The following is a 15,068-nucleotide window of genomic DNA, read 5'->3' as shown; positions in this document are numbered from 1 at the left end:
CAAAGTGCACTTGTATACAGTATCGTTGATTAGGTAGCAGTCGCATCGATACGGTTTTAAGAAACGATGATCTTAAAAGGAGACGTAATAGTGAAGGATGAGGAGTCTTAGCTCACACGGTAGTAATAGTTATAAGAGTTTTGACAACGAATTTTAATTACTGCAAAGAAGTTACGAAAGTACACGCCGTGCTACGATGGTGTGGGAAGTTGCCACTCAGGAATGGATGGGTGAAGGCGAGTAACAGACGTGTTCCGCTCGTCACATTTTAATGACATGATGTTCGCAGATTCTGAGATGTTTGAAGACAGTCTTTTGTAATAAAGAAAACCACGAAACATCGAAATATTAAAAAAATAGTTCAGAAAAAATTTCTGGCTCCTGTAGTCCCCATTACCGGTAAGCATCGTGTGACGTCCTAACTTTTTTTTTTTATATACTTTATGCTGTTACGCGGACGGCTGTTAGTTTGAAACAATCGAGGAACTAAAGTACTGAATAGGTTTTTAGTCTGAGAAATGCCTTTTCAGTTCTCTTCGATTTGTAGCTGTTATCAAATATATCAAATCCAACTTTTAGTCATCTTTATGTCTCACTCTTTATAACTGAGAGATCCTAGTAGAATTCGATTTTTTCTGTTACCACATCTTATTATAACACATAAACTTTCAATTTTTGTTACGTTAGTATAAAGAAAAACAATAACCCACATGCAGTTTTCTGGGCCGCTTTATTCGTCAGAAATTCAGTTCGTACAAAACGGGATATCTCGTTATTAAAGTGCAGTGAGGCAGAGGACAGATGCCAATCGGAGATGCTATATGTATTATAGTTCCTAAGTGTGTAGTTAATAGTAAGTCTCAAATTTATGGTCTGTTTTGTACATTTCACAGTGCGTTATTGACTATCCGCGTAAATTTTATACACAAGTGGTAGTATAAAATGCAATGGTAGCTGATCTTGTTCGTGAAAATACGATATTTATGTCGAAATTTCAAATCTTCTTTTTTTTTCAAAATACAGTAAAATATTCCCAATTTCCATTTATGTGCCTTATTTCCGCTTTTTGGTAAAGTCTGTTTTTCCGTCACAGAGCACCAATAAACGGAAGCAGGATCGCGAGCTATGTTCGGCTCTTTCCACCGTTAACCTTCTTCCTGTAGCTTGCTGCAAGATAGGGACCTAGACACTTTTCGTATGTAATTTTTCTAGAGCAGTTTTCCATTTTTCTGGGGGCGTTTTTCTGTAGCTTGCTGTGGGCGAGAAAAGTAGTCAATGTGCATAATTTTTCTGAAGAAGTTTTCCATTTTTGCTGGCGGACATCATTTGATTACCGGACACAGATTGGGCAGCTTAGTCATCATCTTCGTCCTCCTCCTCCAGCTCGACCTCCTCTAAGGTGGCCTCCAGCTGGTGCATGACGCTGGCGGCGGTGGCCGCAGCGGCGAAGCTCAGAAAATCCACGGCAGCAGGCGGTAGGGCACCAGACGACAGTATGCTTGCCAGCTGCTCCCGTATTTCTGCTGACACTTCTCCTCGTCCCTGTAGACCCGATGGACCAGGAGTAGGGTCAGGAAGATCACGTACAGGAACGGCAGAATTCCCAGGCCCATCGCCGGCAGCGACCACGCTAGGGCGCTCAGGATCTCGAACGTGTAGTTGAGGTGGCGAGCCACCCCCCAGCTCCCTGACACCAGAAGCCGCGTTCGATGTACTCGGCCCTGCTTGTCCTTGTACTCTGCTTCCAGAAACTGCGCCGGACGACCCCACAGATGACATCTAAACAACAACACGTCGCGTTAGTACCAACTGCGAGTCCTTCTAGGAGTGGCAGCAAATAAAGTAGGCCGCTTAGTTACACGTTGCATAGATCATTTGAGCGAATATTTTATCGAAATGATGTGGAACGAGTCAGTTTACAGGATGTGTATAGGGGAAAGTGGCCCAAAAATGACACAGAAGGGCAAAACGACGTAGTGGTTTTTTCTTAACTTTGGCAGCTGGCAGAATGATAGTGGTTGGTTTACTCGATTGCTTGTGGTGGCTACACTTTGCCGTTAATCATTTCCTGCTTCCATTTGGTGGGATGAGACGCGGGAAACTACTTTCGAAGTTAAATATACCAATATTTCTGTTAAGAAACTTTTAAAATTGTGCAGTATTGATTATTTGTGTGGAAGATTTACTATCAGGCGGATATCTTATAAAAGTAAATCTTTAAATCTGTAGCAATATTTTGATTGTGTGTTTGTTAGTTTTCGAGCTTATGACCAAAGATTACGTTTGGGCTGAAGAGGGTAAAATGACACAGTATTATGTTGTTTTTGCGCTGCTCCATCACGTAGCTTATCGATTGCTGAAACGCAGTGTGTCTGTTCATAAAAAGCCTATTAGAAATTGAAACAGTAACTAGCAATAACAAATAGTATTTTTTATAGCTGAGTGGTAAGGTTCTAATTTCCTGGAAATAATTTGCCATAAATTTTGGTATATCTTACGAATTCACATTGTTAATTTGTTAGGATTACTGTTCTAATCCTTAATTAAGGCATGATATATGTTCATTCTGTAATTTATCCTTACATTAATAATTTAGTAGTAAAAATAAAGGAATAACTCTGCCTATTGAAAACTTGTATCATTTAGCCGCACAAGGTAGTCCAGAATGACATGCTGACAACATTTTTGAAATAATGAATTCATAGTGAAACTAATTATTTTACACTGAACTTCTTTATGACATCCTACTCTAGAAACCTCAGTCTAACGTAAAATTGCATTTATATAATTTTAATTGGCGTACATGGACTGTGAGAAATAATTAACTTTTTTAATTTAATTTTATCCGTATTTTGCATCTTAAAACGTGACTGTATTCAAAACATTGCAGGTATGAATTAAACAACGCCTTCAGTCACAACTTTTTCGTGTTTTATTAACTACACGATGCATTTCGGACCCTGTAGGTCCTCCATCAGGTGTAATTTTTCTCATTCAGCAGAAGAAATAAAACATGTATTGAGACAAATTACACCTGACGATGAACCCACAGGGTCCGAAATGCATCGTGTAGTTAATAAAACACGAAAAAGTTGTGACTGAAGGCGTTGTTTAATTCATACCTGCAATGAACTTTTAAGTATGTCATTTTCGTCCACTTTCCCCTACATGAATAGTTAACATTAATCAACACATTACCATTTCATTCCTATTCATGCAACTACACTTCAAAACAAGTGTTTTTAATGGCTACCAGTTTGTAAGCAGAGATTCGTCAATGATATAGAAGGGGTTGTCCAGGAGATATGATTTTAAATTAGATTTAAAACTGGTTTCGCTATATGTCAGACAGTTTATGTTATTGGTCATATGATCAAAAATTTTTACTGCTGCGCATTGAACTCCTCTCTGAGCCACTGACCGCATTATATATGGGAATGAAGGTGATTTTTCCCTCTAGTGTTGTAGATATGGGTATCACTGTCCTTCTCAAATTGTGATGGGTTAGTTATGACGAATTTCACTAGCGAAAATATGTATTGTGACGGTGCAGTTAAAATGCCTAGCTCCTTGAAGGGGTACCTACATAATAAGACACCACATATTATTCTTACTACTCGCTTTTGTACAATCAGCACTTTTTTCTAATTGGCGTTACCCCAGAAATTTTTTCGTACGACATTGTTGAATGAAAATATGCAAAATATATCACGAGGCTGATGCGTTTGTTTCCAAGATTAGTAATTATAGGAAGAGCAAAAATAGCTGAACTTAACTGTTCGAGAAATTCAGAGCTATGCTTCTTCTGGTTCACGTTTTCATCACTACACATGCCCCAGGATCTGAAACTATGTACCCCATTTACTGACTCTTGCTCATGTGTTACATTAGTTATTGATATGACTCTATTTGTTGTACAGGACTGAATGTAGTGTGTTTTCTTCAAAATTTATGGATGGTCCATTCTGAGAAAACCACATACGAATTCTTTGAAAAATATCATTTACCAATCTTCAGTTGCTTTCTCCCTAATGGGATTGATAATAATACTAGTCTGCAAAAAGTACCAATTTTGCTTATTGAAAGTTAAGTGGAAGGTCGTATATATATAATAAGAGTCGACCCAAAATTGATCCTTGTGGTACTCCTTTTGCTTTTTTTTTTTTTTTTTTTTTTTTTTTTAGTTTGGTCACCAAAATTTTCTACCTTTCAGACATTATCTGAGTTATTCAGCACAACCTTTTGCATTCTGTTTGTGAAGACACATATTATAGTGACATAGACGTATTACGAGGCTCACACCGACACTAATATCTCCCACTTTTTTTTGTTGACTTTGCACGTAAGAGGAAGATTAAGTTGGTGTAGTACTAATTTATAATAATATATGCTATCATGGTGGAATTTTAAGCTCTATTCCCGTGCTTGTAGAAGTTAACAATGAATTATTGTCTGTGACACTCATATAATAAATTATATAGGTTAGGAATACGTTGATATCAGACTTCCTTCTTGTTTAGATTATATATGTAATTCACCGTTTTTACTTCCCTGTAGCTGTCAACAGAAATCAGCCTCAAGCCTAAATTAATACAACGTGTCCCTTGCGACACATGGTTGTTCGGGAAACATCTAAATTGAATTCTGGTTTACAATATAGGCTTTCTACTACATACTCCGATAAAACAGTGACATATTCCCTTACGTTTTCCACTTACCACTGCTGTAGCTGACGTGCCCTGAACTATACTTGATTTTCATTGGCCTGCTAAATTTTTGTTGTTGTAGTTATTGTTTTCATTTTTTAATATTACCTATGTACATCGATAAAATTTTGTGTCGTTTGGTCTGGAAAACCATTTGGTGTGATTTGCTGTTTATAGATTGTGTTGCGTGTTTCTAATAGCATTTCGTTACCTTTTCTCGCGTTCATTAGTGAATTCTGAATGTTATTGTATTAATATGGCTTAGACACATTGTTCCACTGTACATTTGAGGAACACCGTCCAAGCAGAGCCGCACATGAACGAACCATTTCCTTTGATGTACCGACACTTCGTGGAACTTGTTCGTTGTGCGCGGAGTGGCGCGGTTTTACGTCAAACCGGACGCGCCGCGCTGCGCTGAACCCCTTTGCTTGGTTTTACGCAGCAAACACACACACACACACACACACACACACACACACACACACAACTCTCTCTCTCTCTCTCTCTCTTTCTCAAACACACAAAATGAAAACACTTCGGACCAAATTCAAAATTCACGGCCGCTAGTCTAAAACAAAACAGTAAAACAAACGATTGCTAACAGCGTATCTGAAACATAAATGTGCAGTGAAACAGTACGCTTGAGTCATATCAACATGCAAACATTCAGAATTCACCAGCGAGCAAGTGAAAAGGTAACGAAATGCTGTTAAAAATCCGCAACACAATCTATGAATAGCAAATCACATCAAATTATTTTCCAAACCCAAACACCGCGAAATTTTACAGATCTCCACAGATCATTTTAAACATAAAAACATTACCAACAACACTTTCAGAAGGCAAATAAAAACCAAGTACTGCTCACGGCATGTCAATTACAGCAGTGGTAAGCGTCAAAAAAGTGGCATATACCACTCTTTTCCCGGATTATAGAGAGGGTTTCACAATTCATGTCACATACTTCCAGACATTGTCGACGGGACTTAGTAGATTAAGCTTTGCGTAGGAGCGCACGGTCCGAAACGTCATCCAACGATGTTACAGAGCGCCGGCGCCTTCATTGCATGTAATATACAGGTGATTCCGTGACGGTGCTACAAACTTTCTAGGATGATGGAGAACGATAAAAGTATAAATGAGAGCCTGTGTTGAGAACGGCAACAAATATATATATAATTCAAACTTTTCCACCCGCCATCCCACAAGGTCCCTGTCCGGAAACGAATGAGTCGAAAGTCATAAGCGACAACCGTTCTTATAACTCTGACAGTGGAATACGTATACTGGTACTGTTGTTGTTAAGATTGTGTGGTACGCAACTTTCAGAGGTGGTAGTATGGACCAAAACTAGGAAAAAATGTCCAGTAACATGGACTCTAAAGTGATATCCGAGGACCTATGAGCACTTGTTCATCTTCACTACCGTGAAACACATCTCTATTGAACAAGTGCTCATAGCCCTTAATGTATGCGTTTTGTAGCCCATGCTTTCTTGAAACTTCGTCTTGTTTTCGTCCATCCTACCACCTCTGAAAGTTGCCTACCATAGAATCAAAAAATGGTTCAAATGGCTCTGAGCACTATGGGACTTAACGTCTATGGTCATCAGTCCCCTAGAACTTAGAACTACTTAAACCTAACTAACCTAAGTACATCACACATATCCATGCCCGAGGCAGGATTCGAACCTGCGACCGGAGCAGTCGCGCGGCTCCGGACTGAGCGCCTAGAACCGCTAGACCACCGCGGCCGGCACCATAGAATCTGAGCAACAACATCACCACTACATATACAGGGTGTCCCAGCTATCTTGTCCACCCAAAATATCTCTGGAACAATAACAGCTATTGGAAAACGACTTTCACCGGTATCAGTGTAGGGCTGGGGCCCATGAATGCACATATTTGGAAACATTCTAAAACTAAAGCATATGTGTTTTTTAACACAAACTTATGTTGTTTTTTTTAATGGACCTCCTATACAGGGCTATTACATATGACTGAAGCGATTTCATAAATTCACTGTAGCTCCATTCATTGACATATGGTCACAACACACTACAGATACGTAGAAAAACTCATAAAGTTTTGTTCGGCTGAAGCCGCACTTCAGGTTTCTGCCGCCAGAGCGCTCGAGAGCGCAGTAAGACAAAATGGCGACAGGAGCCGAGAAAGCGTACGTCGTGCTTGAAATGCACTCACATCAGTCAGTCATAACAGTGCAACAGACACAATGTGCGAATCTGGGCGGTAGAGAATCCTCACGCATTCGTGCAGCAAATTCGCAATTCACCAAAAGTTAACGTGTTTTGTGCAATCTCACGGTTTAAAGTTTACGGCCCCTTTTTCTTCTGCGAAAAAAACGTTACAGGACACGTGTATCTGGACATGCTGGAAAATTGGCTCATGCCACAACTGGAGACCGACAGCGCCGACTTCATCTTTCAACAAGATGGTGCTCCACCGCACTCCCATCATGAAGTTCGGCATTTCTTAAACAGGAGATTGGAAAACCGATGGATCGGTCGTGGTGGAGATCATGATCAGCAATTCATGTCATGGCCTCCACGCTCTCCCGACTTCACCCCATGCGATTTCTTTCTGTGGGGTTATGTGAAAGATTCAGTGTTTAAACCTCCTCTGCCAAGAAACGTGCCAGAACTGCGAGCTCGCAACAACGATGCTTTCGAACTCATTGATGGGGACGTGCTGCGACGAGTGTGGGAGGAACTTGATTATCTGCTTGATGTCTGCCGGATCACTAAAGGAGCACATATCGAACATTTATGAATGCCTAAAAAACCTTTTTGAGTTTTTGTATGTGTGTGCAAAGCATTGTGAAAATATCTCAAATAATAAAGTTATTGTAGAGCTGTGACATCGCTTCAATCATTTGTAATAACCCTGTATTTTTTCTTCAGCAATCCATAGCATGACAAAGCACATACACAATGGCGTTGGTTGCATCGCAATATTCCCATTACATCCCGAGATATTAAGACGCGAAGTTGACGCTTGAAACACCCGACATGCACTGCTAGCGCACGTCCTGAGGCTCAGGCGTGAACCCCATGTTGCCCGGAATCGCGCAGCAGACCGTATTATTCGTTTCGGACCTCTTGATAAGTATGGAAGTGTGATTACGCATGTCAATCACATCGCGATTACGGACAGCATGGCCCGCATCTCGTGGTCGTGCGGTAGCGTTCTCGCTTCCCACGCCCGGATTCCCGGGTTCGATTCCCGGCGGGGTCATGGATTTTCTCTGCCTCGTGATGGCTGGGTGTTGTGTGCTGTCCTTAGGTTAGTTAGGTTTAAGTAGTTCTAAGTTCTAGGGGACTGATGACCATAGATGTTAAGTCCCATAGTGCTCAGAGCCATTTGAACCATTTGAAAGGGCAGCATGGGGTTTACGCCTGAGCCTCAGGACGTGCGCTAGCAGTGCATGTCGGCTGTTTCAAGCGTCAATTTCGCGTCTTAATATCTCGGGATGTAATGGAGATATTGCGATGCAATCAACGCCATTGTGTATGTGCTTTGTCATACTATGGATTTCTGAAGGAAAAATACAGGAGGTCCATTTAAAAAAAACATAAGTTTGTGTTAAAAAACACATATTCTTTCGTTTTAGAATGTTTCCAAATATGTACATTCATGGGCCCCAGCCCTACATTGATACCGGTGAAAGTCGTTTTCCAATAGCTGTTATTGTTCCAGAGATATTTTGGGTGGACAAGATAGCTGGGATACCCTGTATACCATTGCCAGAAGTATCAGAATGGTTTCCGCCTATAATTTTCGCCTCGTTCGTTTCCGGTACAGGGACCCTTGCCTCAAATTTATACATTTATTCTTCTCCATCATTCTAGAAAGTCTTTAACAAGGGAAGAGAACGCCTATATACATACATTTATAGGCGCCGGCGCCTGTTACTTTGACGTTCTATAGCGTCGTTGGATGACGTTTTCGGACAGGGGTTCCCGCGTTAAACTTGATCTACTGAGTCCCCCCCTACAACCTCAATATGTGTGTAACATGACTTGTGATGTACCTTGTGTAGTTTAACGGCTACGTGCTGGACAAAATTTCAATTCAGATGTTGTCCTAACATACCTGTCTTGCAAATGAAAGATCTTTCAATTTAGACTTGTGGCTGATTTCTGTTGGCAGCTACAAGGCACACATAAGGTAAAAAAAAAAAAATGTCTTACAAATGAAAGATCTTTCAATTTAGACTTGTGGCTGATTTCTGTTGGCAGCTACAAGGCACACATAAGGTAAAAAAAAAAAAAATGTCTTACAAATGAAAGATCTTTCAATTTAGACTTGTGGCTGATTTCTGTTGGCAGCTACAAGGCACACATAAGGTTAAAAAAAAAAAAAAAACAAAAAACACCGGGACAAGCGCAGGTAGGACTCGTGCTCCGAGGGTTCTTTACAAACTTGCATCTGTATTTACATAGTTCATCTATAGGCTTTGATGATTGAGTTTGTGAGTATCAAAATATGTGACACGAATAACAGTGTCTTTTGACTACACTGACGTAGAAGCTTACATTTTTTACACCGCCAAGGGACCTTAGATCTTATAATTTCTTAGAAATTTGCTGAGAAGAAAGGGTCTTAACAGACTTACAGACAGACGGACAACAAATGGGGAAAAAATGTTATGCGATTTATGTGAAACATTTGTATGTGATAGAATTAAAAATTAACAATTTACGGATTTTTTTCGTTACTTATACTGTACAACCTTGCTTCTTGCCAAATTTCATGATTCTAAGTCAGTGGAAAGTACTCTATAGTTTTCGATGAGTGAGTTTGAGAGGATCAAAGTTTGTGACATAAATGGCCGTAGCTTTTGATTGCTTTCCCATAGAAACTTAATTTTTTTATAACGGCAATGGATCGTCTGCCTTAGTATTTGACATAAATTTAAACTCGATACCACCACCCGTTCCTGGGAAAAAGGGCCTCAATAGATGGACAGGCTAACAGCTAACAGCAAAAAGTATTTTTATGTGATATAATTACGAATTAACAGTTTTCGGGTTTTTGTCTTTACTTATGCTGTGAAAACTTGATCTTGCCAAATCTCATGACTCTACTTCATAGGTTTTGATGAGTGAATTTGCAAGGATCAAAATATGTGACATGAAGTGTCGTACCCTTTGATTTCTTGACTTAGAAGCTTAAATGTTTTGCACCGACAAGGGGCTGTAGACCTTTGTATTTAACATAAATCTCAACTTCTGCCCGTTCCTGAGAAAAACAGGGCTTAACAGACAGACGAACAGAAAAGTGATCTTATAATGGTTTCTGTTTTGCCCATTGAGGTGCGGAACCCTAAAATAGTGAAATACAGAGGTAGATTAAACAACAACAAAGTATGATGTCAATACCTTCCTAGTATGAATTATTTCGTACATATGTATTTCAGAAACAATAAAGGAAAAAAAAGTACTGAAGATGCTAAAACTGTGGTGAATCATGTTTGGGGATTAAACGAGCCTTCTTGGAAGAAGGCAGACCCACTTTAATTCATTATTAACATATACCAATTTATACTAATATATACTCATTACTATTAATCTTTTGCCTCCTTGTGTGGAAAAGGCCACCATAATCTGCGTGACTGCCTGCCACAGTAGCTACAGTCATCAAAGTACTGCCAACAAGAACTGAACCAACAAGAACAGAAAAGTCACAATGACATCTAGATGTATTAGTACCCCCAAAAATCTATTGTTTTTTGGCACGCTAGAAACCTCAACTGTAACAGCCACCAAGCTCCCGTACACAGGATCGTAGTGATGTCAGATCGACATTGCAGAGTCCTGTTAACGTATTTATGACAGCTGAAGACAACGTCCAAAAGAACAGCAAAAAATTCAACAGAAGAGTAAAATTGTCGTTGAGTGATTCTGGGAAACTAAACAGGGGTTTAAAAACTAAGCTTTCGATGTGTCTCAAAGTAAAGCTTATATGGGGAATATTACCAGTTTTTATGTTTAGCATGGAGACTTGGACTGTTTCATTCAAAAAGTGTTGAAAAATTGAAGGCCATTCAACAAGAAACAGGAAGACAGTTGTTGGAGATTATTATACTTTTAACGATGTGCTAAGTGCAGACTGAAATACGTATAACGCCAACTGAAGATAGGTGACAGCCCGAAACGCTTACTGGCATAAATAAAAATACATAAAAAGTGGGTGGTTGCGGTTTTTCATAAAATATTAAAGATTACTTGTTACAGCAAGAGTCACATTAGGGATTTCACAACCTGTTGAGAGGTGGGCAGGCGAGCTGTGTACAAAATCCTGCTGCCGGATGAACAGCAACCATACTGCCAGACCACCAACCACCATAGTGGTTGGCAGAATTTACACATGCCGTGGCAATCGTTGTCACCAACTTGTCAGGACGCGGGGTCGTGTAGCTACATAGCTGCGCAGAGGGACCATGAAGACTTGCTTATCAGCCAGTAACTGCACCTGTATTCATACTATAGCTCGTTCTGTTGAGCTCTCACTCGCCAGGGTACTCGCAGAATGCAAATCATAGATCCCACACACGCAATTCTGACAGAACTATTAATGGTGTTTACACTGCCGAAACCTTTACGTTTGGTGTCAAATGAAAGCCAGTAAGAGAGAGTGACGTTGCAGGCCAGTGCTCATCTGCATCATTTGAACGTGGTGAGTGGAAACTAATTGCACAAAATTGTTACTCATTCTGCGATTATGTGTTGACGTCAGTTGTTTTTGACACACGAAAATTTGTGCCTGACCAGGATTCGGGTCTGGATTTCCCGCTTATCGCGAACGGTCGCCTTAACCATATTGGCTGTCCGAGCACGCCAGCAGGACCGATCCGAACTTCCGTATGTCACGTAGTCATGGTCCTTATGCTTGCATAGTTAGTGATTCTCACACAGGGACACAAATATTATATCGTCATTTTAGACCGTCGAAGGATTTTGTACTGTGAAGATACACACACCGTATAAAACACAGACACTGTAAGTATGAGTGATGTATCCATGGCTCATCGTGCTAAAATGATGATATGTTACTTGTTTCCCTTTGCGGGAATTACAAAACGTGCGAGTATAATGGTTGTGACTACGTGACATATGGAAGTTAGGATTAGTCATTGAGGCATGTTCGTACAGCTGGAATGAGTAAGGTGATCACTTTCAATAAGTGGGAAATCCGAGTTCGATTCCAGATCTGGCACCAATTTTCATATGTCGCAAACACCTGGTGTCAGTGTATTGTCTCAGAATTCGGAACTATTTCGTAATGTTTAGCCCAGCTGTAATCTTCAGTGATAGTGTCTGTTCCTTCAGATAAGCATGCATATCTGAACGACTTTGTATTATGATGATACAGTTATTGCATAAACACAGACATTGTAACCAACAATGAAATGAACCGTTTTTACTTTTTTCCATGCGACTACACTGACAACCTCTAATCACCTGAACTGGAGAGCTGGGTCGAAGGTACGACTGGTGAACGTGGACTCAGTCATCGATTTAAGTAACTTCAGGTGGCATACTAAGAAAACAGACGGTGGTTCGCAATGAATTAGGTGTGGGCGATGTAAGCACTTCGGGCACAAAACTCCATGCGTCCAGCAGTGGTTCGTTTTAAATGTGTAATGCCTAGGCATTACGCCAGAGAATGTAGAGAATGCACATGGTTGATGCACTCAATCCTAAGGATTGGAAGTGTCTGTAGTAAAAAGTGGAATGGTGATAGTAGTAGGAAGTGCATCCCTACTGAATTTTTCCCTTTGTTGTAGACAAAGGCTTTGCAGGTGTACACGGGTTTACCATTGAGGAGGCAGTCCAAAAGCACAAATGCAGTCAGATAACACGGACTTGCATAACAATTAGATGCATTAAGAGAGAACAGGTCCTCCTCCAGTGTGTCAGTACCCATCTCAAATGTTGAATCACTACGCTAGTTTCTTCTTTTCTAGATTAAGTTGGGGAGGATGTCTTAGTATTAATAGACAACCTGTTAACAACTGAAAAGCTAGGAAGTTGACCACAGGGACAATTTTTGCATATGGACAAGTTATTTTTGGTAGGAGGTGTGAACACATACATGATGTATCACAATTATTTGTGGAATGCAGAGATATTTGAAATTCTGAGGACAGGCTTGTTATAGTGATATAAGAGGAAGAATAGTTGTAGATATAACCGGAAGCACTAGAACAGTGTATCATGAAGTGAGTTGACGGTTTGATGGACAGGATTATAAAACTTAGAGCAATGTGTATGAACTGATGGAATGTGGTGACATTAACAGGGTTCTTCTGCAAGAGCCAGCACAAAGAGCGTTGGATGCATTTTTATGGGGGTTGTCACTTAGTGCATCACGAAAAGATTGGCAAAATTTTTTAAAGAGTAGCTTGAGTCATAGGAATGGCAACAGCATTGAAGGAAATAGACATAGTGACCCAAGTCCGCCGAGGTCAAGCATTAGCATTGCGGTTGGTCAGGCCACATATGACGAGAGTGCCATTAGTTGCAGTGTTGAAAATGAGGGAGAGTAAGGCATCAAGAACGAGATTGCAGACAGAATGAGGCATATGATAGAAAGACATGGAATGAGAATGGTAACCTACCATTACATGGCAATGGAGGCCCCACGGTACTTAGCAGCACTCTCAGTAAATTTTATTACAACTAAAGCGTGTGCAGAGGGGAAATTTTGCTTAACTGGTTTAGTTAATTGTAGAGAACGTCAGTTTCTATTGGACACAGGTCCATAGGTGGATGTTGTAAGTTCGGACCTCGTGGGAAAGGGGAGGTTGGCCCCACCACACTATAGGTCATGTGGAGTGGATGGTAGTGATCTCTGGGGTCAGATACCCTCAATAGTTGTACAATTAGAGATGCTTTACCAATCTCACATATAATGGAAACTGTGTATAATCTGAGACAGTCTAGGTATTTCCCGACCACTGATCTAACGAGTGGCTACTATTAGCTAGAAGCAGCACTGGAGAACTTGTGGAAAATGGCATTTTTGGTTCCTTTGGTTCACTACCAGTATCATTGTATACCATTTGGATTAGAGAGTATACCAGCCAAATTTCAGTGTTTATTAGATGCAGTTTTGTGAGGGTTAAAACCAAATCAGTCTACAGTATATTTGATAAAATCTTTTTGGTTTACAAGCTATGTCACTTCGTATAAAATACTCGAACTTTCGATACCTGCCTCCACCATTGTCATCAGGACATAAAATCATTGACTGCCAGGGCTCGTAAAATGAGGAGATTTTATTGAAGCGTGCCACTGCAAAACACTCCAAGGACACATATAGCAAATCTGGATGAAATAATTACCTTTGTGAAGAATATGGATGAACATGTGTTACAGCTAAGGAAGGTGTTTAATTGGCTGTGTGCAACACACCTACAGCGACTACAGAGAAGTATTACTTCACACTACAGGAACTAAAATATTTGGGACACGTGATCAGTCATAAGGCAGCACAAACAGACACCACACTAGTAAAAGCTATTCAGAATTTTGGACGCCACGTATGGAGAAAGAGTTAGACTTTTTGGGCTCAGCAAATTGTTATAGAAAGTTTGTTCTGAAACGTCCCACTCCCAATGAGAACCATGAGTGTGTAAGGATGTGTTCAGCAAATTAAAATAATTGTTGACAATTGGTCTGGTGTTGATTTTTCCAAACTACACTCCTGGAAATTGAAATAAGAACACCGTGAATTCATTGTCCCAGGAAGGGGAAACTTTATTGACACATTCCTGGGATCAGATACATCACATGATCACACTGACAGAACCACAGGCACATAGACACAGGCAACAGAGCATGCACAATGTCGGCACTAGTACAGTGTATATCCACCTTTCGCAGCAATGCAGGCTGCTATTCTCCCATGGAGACGATCGTAGAGATGCTGGATGTAGTCCTGTGGAACGGCTTGCCATGCCATTTCCACCTGGCGCCTCAGTTGGACCAGCGTTCGTGCTGGACGTGCAGACCGCGTGAGACGACGCTTCATCCAGTCCCAAACATGCTCAATGGGGGACAGATCCGGAGATCTTGCTGGCCAGGGTAGTTGACTTACACCTTCTAGAGCACGTTGGGTGGCACGGGATACATGCGGACGTGCATTGTCCTGTTGGAACAGCAAGTTCCCTTGCCGGTCTAGGAATGGTAGAACGATGTGTTCGATGACGGTTTGGATGTACCGTGCACTATTCAGTGTCCCCTCGACGATCACCAGTGGTGTACGGCCAGTGTAGGAGATCGCTCCCCACACCATGATGCCGGGTGTTGGCCCTGTGTGCCTCGGTCGT

At 40.8% G+C, this 15,068-nt stretch overlaps 1 protein-coding gene across 3 annotated transcripts in view; it reads right to left on the bottom strand.

Moving 5' to 3' along the window:
* Positions 1 to 742: 742 nt before the first annotated feature.
* LOC126183485 (uncharacterized) overlaps positions 743 to 15,068 on the bottom strand; it is a 197,110-nt gene continuing 182,784 nt past the window's right edge. For all 3 annotated transcript variants that reach the window (XM_049925511.1, XM_049925512.1, XM_049925513.1), the window contains one exon: positions 743 to 1,779. In XM_049925511.1, the coding sequence (XP_049781468.1) occupies positions 1,452 to 1,779 (328 nt within the window). In that variant the 3' untranslated portion in view covers positions 743 to 1,451. The remainder of the gene's footprint in view (positions 1,780 to 15,068) is intronic.

The sequence above is a fragment of the Schistocerca cancellata genome, chromosome 4, assembly GCF_023864275.1.
Source record: "Schistocerca cancellata isolate TAMUIC-IGC-003103 chromosome 4, iqSchCanc2.1, whole genome shotgun sequence".
Classification (NCBI taxonomy): Eukaryota; Metazoa; Arthropoda; class Insecta; order Orthoptera; family Acrididae; genus Schistocerca; species Schistocerca cancellata.
Note: the sequence above shows the minus strand (reverse complement) of the source record. Positions and strands in the feature narration are given on the sequence as shown.